This window comes from Dama dama, chromosome X (genome assembly GCF_033118175.1).
Source record: "Dama dama isolate Ldn47 chromosome X, ASM3311817v1, whole genome shotgun sequence".
Lineage (NCBI taxonomy): Eukaryota > Metazoa > Chordata > Mammalia > Artiodactyla > Cervidae > Dama > Dama dama.
In genome coordinates, this window is record NC_083714.1 from 129,470,039 (window position 1) to 129,482,893 (window position 12,855).

The window sequence follows — 12,855 nt, forward strand, 5'->3', positions numbered from 1 at the left end:
ATTTGATTCTCCAAACTTTGCCATGTGTTAAAGACAGACAACTGAGGTTTAGAGAGTTTGATTTTTATAATTTTTATTTATTATTATTGTAAGCATTTATTTACTTATTTGGCTGCACTGGGTCTTTGTTGCGGCATGCAGTATCTTTAGTTGAGGTGTGTGAACTCTTAGTTGCTTCATGTGGGACTGTTAGTTGCAGCATGTGGGATCTAGTTCTCTGACCAGGGATCAGACCCCCGGCCCCCTTCATCAGGACTGAGGAGTCCTAGCCACTGGACTACCGGGCAAGTCTGAGGTTTAGAGAGTTTGAGTAACTTACCCAGTAATAAGTAGCTGAGCTGGGATTCTAACCAGCTCGAAGTTGGTTAAGGCTCGAAGTTGGTCGGGCTCGAAAATTCACTCCTTATGTTATATTTTCTCTCCTGCAGGGTATTAGTAATATTTTATTTTGAGCACAGTGGGCTGCCGGTATAGGTTAGCTCCAGTAGGAGCTCCCAGACAGCTCAGTGAATTCACCCCCGGAACGCCACTGCTCAGAGTTCTCCATCTGGTTGTCAGGCTGCATTTGCCAAGACTCGAGAACAACAGTGCCGCTTTGGGCATAATTAATGTTTAGACAATAACTGGTCAGCGTTTTCAGCTGCTTCTTGAGGTCACTCCTGGGATATGAAAATAGGACCCCGTGTTGGCATAAACAGGTTGTTTGTTTCCTTTGTGCTCTGTCAGGAGGCCATTATCTCAGTTGTCTCAAAGTGACACTGAATTGGTCAGGTGCAGGGTCAAAAGGAAGGGGAGGATATGGTTTGGCTTTGTTTTCCGTTGTTTAAAATAGAAAATTGATGGATCTGAAATCCATTCTTGCTTAATACAATTCTTGAGGCAGTCCTTTAATAAATTCCTTTAGTCTTTTAAAAAGTAAAATCTTTTAAGAACATTTCAAAAGCCATAGATCCATTTTTAAATTGTACAGCTTGGTCCATAAATAATTCCTATCTATGAAGTCAAACCCCAATGCATTTGGTGAATGAATACATGACATGGTCATTATGGCCCTACTACACACCCCCTTCCCCAAGCTGGGTGGCATGGGTGATTCAGACATAGGCTGGACTGTTTACTCCAGATGTTCATAATATGTTTCAGGGGCTTTCAAATGTTGTCTGCCTTGGAATCATCCCTGAAGCTTGTTAAAAATAGTGCTGCTCACGCCCCACTCCAGATCCACTGTCTTAGTTCATTTGAGCTGCTATAACAAGATGCCACAGACTAGGTAGCTCAAAACAACAGAAATTCATTTCTCATCATTCTGAAGGCTGAAGAGTATAAAGTCCAGGCACTGACATGGTCTTCAGGCAAGGACCCTCTTCCTGATTCAGAGCTGGATCATTCTCAGTGTCTTCTTACATGGTGAAAGGGCTAGGGAGCTCTCTGGGGCCTCCTTTATAAGGTACTAATGCGATTCATAACCTGAGCACCTCCCAAAGGCTTACCTCCTTAATGTCATCATCTTTGGGAGTTAAGATTTCAACATATGAGTTTTGGGGAGACACAAATTCAGACCATAGAACCCACTGAATCTAAACCTTGAGGAGTGGAGCTTAGGCATCTTTAAAAAGCTCCTTAGGTGATTCTAATACTTAAGAGGTTTTTGAGCCAGCCACGTGGTTGATGGTGTTGATAATATAAGACACTACAATGTTTTCTATGTTGTATTGTGAATATGTCTATTCATCATCACAGGAAGTATGTATAGGAGATATATAGACATACACACGTGTGTTGAGAGGCATACTAGTTACTTATGTGCATGAGTGTTGGAATGTACCTGCAGGTAAACATACATCTATTATTTTAAATCCTAGTAAACATTTATCGAGCATCTATACATATCAGGCACTGTTAATTCATTCAACAAATAGTGAAGAGTCTCCTAATGGGCCTTCAGAAAAGGAAACAGACAAAAGTCCCTGTCTTCAAGAAGCTAATATTTTAGTAGAGAAACACCAACAATAAATGAATAAGGCAGTCATATAATGATGAGTGCCATAGCAAGAAGTAAAGTGGGAAGGTGCGAGGCCTGCCAATGGCGGGGGCAGATCCCAAGTTAGAATACAGTGGCTGGGGGAGCCTTGAGGGAGGAGAGGGAGTGAGTCCTATGGCAATTTGGGGCACAGTTGGTCCAGGTTTGGGGAACAGGAAGTGCAAAGCCCTGATCTGAGTATGAGTATTCCTGGTGGCTTCAGGAAGTAGCTAAGGAGGCCAGGGGCTGGGACACAATAGGAGATGCAGTCAGAGAGGCAAGGAATGGCTGGAGGGGACTGTGGATCTGGTAGGGGCCTGGAGGCTGCCAGAGGAGTTTGGCTTTGACTCTGAGGGAGATGGGAAGGGTTCAACTACTGAGGGTGATGTCATCTGATAGGTCTTTAATGGTGAATGGGCCGGGCAGGGAGCGGTGAAAGTGGTGAGGAGAACGTAGCTTTGGTGCGCTGTGAGGGAGCCAGCAGTTTTGCTGATGATTTGGACACAGAGTGTGTGAGGGCTGCAGTAGGAGGGTTTCCAAGGATGCTGAGTGCAACTGTTGACTGTACTTACTCTGTGGCCAGATTTGTTCCTGGATGTGGGTCATGACCTGATTCCAAGAAAATGACTGTATTTTCGTTTTTTAAAATATCTTGTACACTTAAAATTTGTAAGGTTATTGCATGTACATTAGGCCTTAAAGAAAACAACCTCATCTTCAGGAGTGGTCAGGTTAGTCTGACTGGCTGCAGTAAGATGCTGATGGGGATGTTGATGAACCGGACCTGTAGCCACAATGCCATCTCTTCCTGACATGTAGAAAAGCTGCTTTTACCAACAAAAATATATTTTGGATATGATATAAAGAGTATTTATTGCTCACTTTATTTCAAAGCACTTCTTTTTTTTTAAGAATTTTTTTATGTGGACCATTTTTTAAGTCTTTTATTGAATTTGTTACAATATTGCTGCTATTTTAAGTCTTGGTGTTTTGGCTCCAAGACATGGGATCTTCACTCCCTGACCAGGGATTGAACCTGCACCCCCTGCATTGGAAGGTTTAGTCTTAACCACTGGGCCACCAGGGGAGTCCCTATTTCAAAGCACATGTAAATCCTCAAAAATCGTTTCTAAAGCTGATGGTGGAGTATAGTATCATGCCCGTTTGAGGATTCAGGAGCTTGAGATCTAGTAAAGATGGGGCGTGGGAAGGATGAATTCGGCTTGACCATATCTTCTATTTTGTGACTTTCTCCTCTTGATTGTATAGTGACTGGACTGCAATCCATGGAACAGAAGCATGTGTGTGTGCACACGTGCATGTATGTGAATCACACTTAGGTTACTAAGCACAATGATATAGTTAAGGAACTAGAACTCATTGCTCCAACGTTCAATAATTCAGGCCTCTTGGTCTCCTTGCTGTCTTTTCTCTGTTCATTTGATCATTTTATTTCTGAATAGCAATTTTCACTGAAGGGTGGGATAAGGAAATAAAAAGATGTAAAAGTCACATTTGGGGGTGTGGAGAATAATTTTAATAAAAGCCACAGTGGAGAATGCATTTGTAATTAGCACTAAAATAAAATTCTCCATTGCCAGTGAATTTTAGCTTGCCTCACTGATCCTTTGTTCCCATTAAAAAAACAAAAAGAAACAAAAATGAAGAGTTTGATTATGCCACACACCTAGCGAGGCTCAGTTCTTTGTCTAGCTGAGGAGTTAGTCTGTACTGGGATGGCTGTGGGCAGGGCCTGGGCCAGCAAACAGCATTTAATGCATTTACCTGCTTCAGTTTGCAGCGACGACCTCACTCACAAATTCAAGGGTTTCACCGTGATGAATGAAGCGGAGAGATACGAAGCTCTGAGACACTGTCGCTATGTGGATGAAGTCATTAGAGATGCTCCGTGGACACTCACCCCAGAGTTTCTGGAAAAACACAAGGTACTTATTCCTCCACATTCTGTAAGTAACAGGATTATAGAGTCGTCTGTTTCAGCTGCTTATACCCAGAAAAATCCAAGGAGTCTTCCAGCTTAGGAAAGCGGTAACTCCAGGGGCTGTCATCTGGTGTCACTTGATGCAGCACCTGTCCTGTGCTCACGCCTGCGGACTGACAGCCGTCTCCTTCCTCACTGTGGGCTCTGGAGCTGGACCACTCGGGTCCACGTGTGGCTTCTGTCCCTTCATAACTGTGGGACCTTGAGCAAGACATTGAACGCACCTAAACTGTAAACTGCTGTTTTTAGGATCTAATGAGATCATGTTGTGAAATCCTTAGCACACTGGCTGGCTCAAAGCAAGAGGTCCAAAAACATCATCACCATTATCACCATCGTTATTGATGCTTATAGATTCACAGGCATCCTTTTGCATGGAACAAATGACCACACATCTTATCCAGAGGGGCAGGGGTCAGGCTCTAAGGAAAAAACTTTCTATCTCTGATTTTGTGACCCTGAGACTCCTACTGATAGATTTTTATTAGTTGAAAACATGAGAAATCCTTTTGATCTGCATGAAATTATGTGCTTTGTATCTCTCTACAAGCCCTACATTAGGAGCTATTCTTTCCTTTTATAAGCAGTACAAAAAAATAAGATTAAGCTGTTCTAAGAGTTTTCTTTTCTATTTTTAAATTCACGATGCAGCAGAGAATAGAGAATGCTGATAAATGTGCATGGGTAATAGCCGAGGAGACAATTTCCCAGCAAGAATAAAAAGGAAAAGGAAAAACTACAATATGATTTACTTGCAGCAATCACGAACACATTTTTACTAAGCATCTATTGTATCTGCAACTTGTGTGAAGCGTTACGGGGCTGCTTGTGATGGCTGCTGTTTATCGAGTACTTGCCATGAACCCCACCCAGGGCTAAGGGCTTCGCTCTTACAGGAATCCCATTCAATCTCATGGCCACCCTGAGACGTTGTTGTTGTTGTCATCCACTGGAGAGGGAAGGACAACTAAGTTTGAGTACTAAGAATAGAATTAATGGCCATAACATTTGTTGAGTACTTGCTGTGTACCAGTTATCCTTTTTAGCACTTTTACATAATTGTATTATTTAATCCAGTGATTCTCAAGTGGGGGCAACTTTGCCCCCAAGGGATAGTTAACAATGGAAGCAACTAAAGGGGTGCTAATGGCATCCAGTGGGTAAAGCCAGGGGTGCTGCTAAGCCTCCTACAATGTGCAAGATTGACTCTCCCCGCTCCAGCAAAGAATTATCTAGCTCAGCATGTCACTAGTACCAACGTGGAGAAATCCTGATTTATTCTTTATCACTTCCGCAATGGCTCAGTGGTAAAGAATCTGTCTGTAATTCAGGAGACACAGGATATGCAGCTTCGATCCCTGGGTTGGGAAGATCCTCTGAAGGAAGAAATGGCAACCCACTCCAATATTCTTGCCTGGGAAATCCCGTGGACAGAGGAGCCTGGCGGGCTACAGTCCATAGGGGCGCAAATAGTCTGACACAACTGAGCGCACAGAGCACTAAGTTATGAGTTACACAGCTAGTAAGTGATGAAGCAGCAATCCGTACCCAGGCAGGTTAAACTGCTACTTTACCTCTCAAGCTGGAGTGAAGCCTTTTAATAAAGGGCTTTGAAGTTTAGGCAAGGAGGTTTTTTTGTTTGGTTAGTTTTTGGCCATGTCACGTGGTATGTGGGATCTTAGTTCCCCAACCCAGGATTGAACCTGTGTCCCCTGCATTGGAAACATGGGGTGTTAACCACTGGACTGCCAGGGCATTCCTCAGGCAAGCAGTTTTTACTTGATGTAGGAGGGAACAAGGAACTAGTGAAGATCAGCAGGTATAAGGATGACAAAAAGAGAACTCTGTTGAAGGAGGTTCCCCCACCATGTGACAGAGGGATGGCTGGAGAGGAAAGAGCCTGCGGTGAGAAAGGTCAGGTACAAGTTGGTATTAATAATCCAGGTTATGGGGCCCTGGACTTGGTATAAGCAATGGAGAAGAGATGTGTGTATGCACTCATGTGAGTACACACACACATACACACCCCAGTGGAACTTGTGATTTCTGTGCTATTGACGGTGAAGGGAGTAGAGAACAAAGGCTGATTCTAGGGTGTCTGGAGCCTAAGTAAATGAGAACAAGGAGGCGCAATTGGAAGGGACACCAGTTTTAAGGATGAGTGGAGATTCCAGACAGGTTTTTAAAGTGACAGCAAGGGTGGCAATAGTGAAAAGGATGATTTTGGGCAAATTGGGCAAGTTTTATCATTTCAGCAGCTTGTATGACCCAACTGAATTAGTAATACTTGCCCTACCTGTCTCACAAGGTGGTTGTATGAATCAAATGAGAAGAGACGTGAATTCATTTCTACAATATAAAATATAACTTAAGTGGGGGACTGCCTGGCAGTCCAGTGGTTAGAACTCTGACTTACACTGCAGGGGGCATGGGTTTGATCCCTGGTTGGGGAAGTAGGATCCCACATGCTGTGTGGCACAGCCAAAAAATTAAAATATTATTACTTATGTGTGAGGGAAGGCCTATTGCCATCAGTGAGATAGGAAATGAGGATTTTGGGTCTTCATAGTAGAGGTGATTAAAATCTGAAGGATGAATGAAATCTCTGAAGGAGAGATTTTATTTTAATATAAATTTATTTTAATTGGAGGCTAATTACTTTACAATATTGTAGTGGTTTTGCCATACATTGACATGAATCAGCCTTGGGTGTACATGTGTTCTGCATCCTGAACCCCCCTCCCACCTCCCTCCCCATCCCATCCCTCAGGGTCATCCCAGTGCACCAGCTCTGAGCACCCTGTCTCATGCATCGAACCTGGACTGGCAATTCGTTTCATATATGATAATATACATGTTTCAATGTCATTCTCCCAAATCATCCCACCCTCACCCTCTCCCACAGAGTCCAAAAGACTGTTCTATACATCTGTGTCTCTTTTGCTGTCTCACATATAGGGTTATCATTACCATCTTTCTAAATTCCATATATATGCGTTAGTATACTATATTGGTGTTTTTCTTTCTGGCTTACTTCACTCTGTATAATAGATTCCAGTTTCATCCACCTCATTAGAACTGATTCAAATGTATTCTTTTTAATGGCTGAGTAATATTCCATTGTGTATATATACCACAGCTTTCTTATCCATTCGTCTGCTGATGGGCATCTAGGTTGCTTCCATGTCCTGGCTATTGTAAACAGTGCTGTGATGAACATTGAGGTGCACGTGTCTCTTTCAGATCTGGTTTCCTCGGCGTGTATGCCCAGGAGTGGGATTGCTGGGTCATATGGCAGTTCTATTTCCAGTTTTTTAAGGAATCTCCACACTGTTCTCCATAGTGGCTGTACTAGTTTGCATTCCCACCAACAGTGTAAGAGGGTTCCCTTTTCTCCACACCCTCTCCAGCATTTTTTGCTTGTAGACTTTTGGATAGCAGCCATTCTCACTGGCGTGTAATGGTACCTCATTGTGGTTTTGATTTGCATTTCTCTGATAATGAGTGATGTTGAGCATCTTTTCATGTGTTAGCCATCTGTATGTCTTCTTTGGAGAAATTTCTGTTTAGTTGAAGGAGAGATTTTAGAGGCAGAAGAATAGAAGGCCAAAAAAACCCCACTGTTAGAGGTAAGAGAAGAAAGAGGGACCAGCAAAGGAGAGAAACCAATCTAGGTCCCATCAGTGCAGGCAGATTTACTGTCTGAGCCACCAGGGAAGCCCAATAACACTGGAGTGGGGAGCCTATCCCTCCTCCAGGGGATCTTCCCAACCCGGGGACCTAACCCAGGTGTCCCACATTGCAGGCAGAGTCTTCACTGTCTGAGCCACCAGGGAAGTCCAAGAATACTGGAGTGGGTAGCCTATCCTTTCTCCAGGGGGTCTTCCTGACCCAGGAATCGAACTGGGGTCTCCTGCATTATAGGCGGATTCCTTACCAGCTGAGCTACCAGGGAAGCCCTCATGCAAACAAAGACAGTTGGAAATACCTTCCAGTCCAGGATTCAAGTCTACCTTATAAATTACTTATTTAAACTGCTTTTCCAACGAATAAAAATAAATGGAAAAAAAAACAAAAATAAAAAATAAACTGCTTTATCATAGCTGTTTTGTTTTTAAAAATATGTATTTTCATATCACGGACATGTACCCCCATCCCTGTGGTGATGTCACTCTTCTCTCTCTCTGACAGATTGACTTTGTGGCCCACGATGACATTCCGTACTCTTCCGCTGGCTCTGATGATGTTTACAAGCATATAAAGGAAGCAGGTGAGGGGTCCTCCTGTGTTCACCTGTCCCCTGCAGCATGACACTCAGGTTTAGTAAGAGACGCCAGCCCTGGGTCTGCAGCACATGCTTACAGGGCATGGGCTTTCAGATGTCTCCCAGGGAGCCTCTGCAAGCTTCTGTTGACATGTGCTAAGGTTCAGCTGTGGCGCAGACACCAGTTAGGTGTTTACGTAGAAATTAACCTGAGCACCAAAATACTCGACTTCCGGTTTGAGGCTCAATTTTAGAGGACGTAAAATCACAGGACTCTTATTTTTCTTTATTGAAGAGTACTTGATTTATAGTGTTGTGTTACTTTCTGGTGTACAGCAAAGTGATTCAGCTATACATGTATATGTATTCTTTTTCATATTCTTTTCCATGATAGATTACTGCAAGATATTGAATATAGTTCCCTGTGCTATACAGTAGGACCTTATTGTTTATCTATTTTATATATAGCAGTGTGTATCTGCTAGGGCTTCCCAGGTGGTGCAACTGTTAAAGAAGCCACTTGTCAAAGAGGAGACATAAATGAGTTCGATCCCTGGGTCGGAAGATCCCCCAGAGAAGGAAATTGCAACAACCCACTTCAGTATTCTTGCCTGGAGAATTCCATGGACAGAGGAGCCTGGTGGGCTACAGTCGATTGGGTCACAAAGAGTCAGACACGACTGAGCAACTGAGCACACACACACTGTGTATCTATTAATCCCAATCTCCTAATTTATTTTTATTCATTTATTTTTTTTTCCAATCTCCTAATTTATCCCCCTCCCCCAACCCTCTTGTTTGAAGGGCAATCATTTTCCTCATTAACAATGAAATTGCTCTATGCTCCCAAGAAAGTTCCTTCCAGAAGAAGACAGATAACTGGCTAATTAATGATCTGGACTCCCCATCTCCTTAGTCCAGTCCTGCCATATGTCATCCTGTCACATGATAATATCCTATGGCACCATATACGGAGGCAAAAAAAAAAATGGATACATTTATTTGTGGAATCAGGTAAACTGCTTTCCTCCTGAAGCAGTTAACTAATGTCCTGCAAGGCAGACAAGGTGCCTGAGCTTTGGAAGTTGTCCCATTTGTCACTAGGCATTTCTCTTCGGGTCAGAGACTCTGGTTGGTCCCAGGGACTTATTGAGGGGCTGGAAAGAGGGGAGTTTCCTTCCCTGTCGACTCCCTAGAATTACTTCCTTTGTCAAGTACCCTCCACGCTCCTGTGCTGCTCAGACTCCAGGGAAATGGCTGCTGGGGCATCAGAGCAGACCTGCGGTGTATGCCCTCAGCGGGGTTCTCAGTGCTCCCTGGTATCATCTACCTCCTGGTTGTCCCCTTCCTGCCCTGCTTTACCCGTACCTCCTTGTGCCCTTGCCTCTTCTCCTGCATCCTGAGGAAGAGGGCTGTGTTTTCTGCCCCAGGCTAGCCTCTTTACCCTCCCTTCCCTGGAGCACGCTTTCTTTCATTCCTCCTCCCTTTGTGATCCAAGGCTGTCACTCTCTGTAGTGTCTTATCAGCTTAGAACACATGGAAGTCTACAAAAACTGACCCCAACCCTTCCTTCCACCCTCCCTCCTGCCTCTTCCTCCACTCACATCCTTGCTCAGTCCTCCTCTTAGTGGCAACTGTCATCCCTCAGCCACGTGCTCTGACTTTTGTCCCATCCTGGCTCAGTTCTCAGTTCTTTGGATCATGCAGTCCAGTGGTCTCAGCTCAGTCCCTGCCCAGGCATAAGGACCCTGCTGACCATGTACTTTCCCTAGACACTCTTGTCTTTGCTTCCATTTCCGGGACACTTCTGGGACCTTCTAATTTCTCCTTGCTCTCTGACCACTGCTGGGTTTTGTTCCTGGGTTTCTCTCTATCTCACCAGCCTTGCTCTCTGCTCTGCCTTCCACACACCCTACACTCCAGGCCCACGGAGTCTGTCCTTTGTACTTTGTACATGGAGTCTGCTTTGTCCCTTTGCTCCAGTTGTCCTCTGAGCTTGGAATGCCCTTCCTCTGAGCTTCTAGGTCAGGGCCCCACTGAGGAGCCAGCCTGGACATGCCCTCTCTCCCTGGGGCACGATTCAACACACCCCGCGCCCTCCTCAGATGCAGATGCTCATTGCACAGGGACCCCCTTTTCAACTGCCTTCCCTTGGCAGCCCGATCATGTGTGTGTCCCTAGCTAGAGTGAAGTGCCGCAGGCCATGGCCATATCTCATCCATCTTTGCACCCCCAGCACAGTCCCTGCTACATCTGTGGTGCTCCTTGAGTGCTGGTGGAACAAGAGAATGCTTTTATAGAGTACGATGGGGAGGCAGCCTAAGATGGAAGCCTTTGTCTGCAGGGCTCTTCCCAACACACAGGGAGAGGAGCCATTTACCTAGATAGCATTACCTATATAATTGCACAATGCACTTCTGTCTTGTGGAATTAATTGTTCATATCATTTAGATGTAAGGGTGATATTTTGACCTGAATGATACTGTCCTTCTTATCCAGTTTGTTGGCTTTCTATTGGTATTTGACCTCTGAGTCCCTCACACACCTCTTTATTGAAGGAGATGTTCATGATATGCTAAATTATTCCAAACCATCTTTGCCTCACAGTCCAACAAAATCTCAGTGAAAGATGGAAGGAATAACTATTTGACTTGTTTCAAAAATGGCTATGATCCAGAGACTTCCCTGGTGGTCCAGGCGTTGGGATTCTGTGCTTCCACCGCAAGGGGCATGGGTTTAATCCCTGGTTGGGGAGCTAAGATTCCACATGCCATGGGGCATGGCCAAAAAGAAGAAAACTAAAAAAACCCAAATGACTGTTATGTGGATGAAAGATCTTTGAAATTGTATCTAAAATTTGCATTTTTCTTGCCTTACTCTATAACAGGCAAGAACTCAAAAATTTTAACTGCTCTTTTGGTGAATGTATAATGGAAAGTAGTCTTGGCTATTCCCGGTGCTGGTCATTTTCCTGAGGTTTTCCATCAGTGTCACAGGATTTCAAATCAAACCAGGAATCAAAATAGTCATTGCTGGGATTTTTAAATTACCCAGCCCACTCAGAGTATATAGATTTGGATTACATAAAAAGACTGCTGGGACAAATGAACTGAACAAATTCTATCTTCTTGGAGGGTCGGATGGTTTTCCTGACTCTAAATGTGGAGCTGTCCGTGGTAGAGGGGGCAATACAGTACATTACCTTGATTCCTTCGCTTTTCCACCCATCTCCCTCTATCGGACCACCTTTCATAAGCCTACTGCTGCCTGAGAACCTTGGAGTGAAGAAGTGTTTGAGGAAGGCATGGGCTGGAACTAGTATTGTAGCTAAAGATAGGTGCAGAAGTAGTGGGTCAGCCAAAAAGTTTGTTCGTGTTTTTCTGTACAGTGTAACAGGGAAACTCCAACAAACTTTTTGACCAACCCAATAGATTTTTAATGGCTTAGTTTAATTTCTGCTATTTTACTCTCTACCATTGGAGAAGGGAATGGCAACCCACTGCAGTATTCTTGCCTGGAGAGTCCCATAGACAGAGGAGCCTGGCGGGCTATAGTCCATGGAGTCACAAAGAGCTGGACATGACTGAGTGACTAACACATACAACACACACTGTCTACCATGAGTGAGTGAGTGAAAGTCACTCAGTCCTGTCTGACTCTTTGAAGCCCCATGGACTGTACAGTCCATGGAATTCTCTAGGCCAGAATACTGGAGTGGGTAGCCTTTCCCTTCTCCAGGGGACTTCCCAACCCAGGGATTGGACCCAGGTCTCCCACACTGCAGGCAGATTCTTTACCGACTGAGCTTTCAGGGAAGCCATCTACCATGCATCTCATCTATAGGGACTGCACTGTACCCATGCATACCTCCCTCCGTGCATTAAAGCATCATCTGGCATGGTGCATGGCACAGACACTGTGGTTGAGTCAGTTACCATATGCTTTCCATAGGGACTTCAGGAAGCCGAATACACGCTCCATTATATTTGAGCTGTCCCCGTTGCTGGCGTCTGCCACCAGAGCCCTCTTCCCCACTCCCTGGGGGCCGCTGGAACTCCACGCATGTTGGTCCCAGCATCCTTCCCCTCAGCCTGCAGCCACTGCTGCCTTTTCCCAATACTCAGGGGCCTTCAGACTCTGAGCATAGCACAGGCTCCTGAGGGTCAGTTGCCCAGTCTTCTGCCCCCTCTCTGGCATCACTGCCAGCCCCAGGTAGAACTGATGCTGGCACATCTCCCGTGAAGTGGAATGTCTCTCTCTTGAGGCAGCCCATTCCATCTTTGGAAGCTTTTGATTCTCATGAATTAACACATGAACTGCTGAGTGCATCCACAAGGCTGGAGCTGTTGGTGGGGAAATGAGATACGAATATGAATAAGACAGAGCCCTCACCTTCGAAAGAGGACAGAGCCGGCTGTAAATAATTACACCAAAGTATTAGAAGCCTATGGGTGAGGCGTGTCCCAAGGTGGGAGTATATGAAGAAGTGTAGGGTATTTGGAGAGAATCAACAGTGTTCATGTGTGAAGGGTGTGTGGAGGTGACAGCAGAGAGACAGACTGGCAGCTG

General features: G+C 44.7%; 1 protein-coding gene across 3 annotated transcripts in view; it reads left to right on the forward strand.

The window, feature by feature from the left end:
* PCYT1B (phosphate cytidylyltransferase 1B, choline) overlaps positions 1-12,855 on the forward strand; it is a 147,839-nt gene that overhangs the window by 97,241 nt on the left and 37,743 nt on the right. For all 3 annotated transcript variants that reach the window (XM_061136216.1, XM_061136215.1, XM_061136217.1), the window contains exons 4-5: positions 3,815-3,966; positions 8,214-8,292. In XM_061136216.1, coding sequence (XP_060992199.1) covers positions 3,815-3,966; positions 8,214-8,292 — 231 coding nt within the window. The remainder of the gene's footprint in view (positions 1-3,814; positions 3,967-8,213; positions 8,293-12,855) is intronic.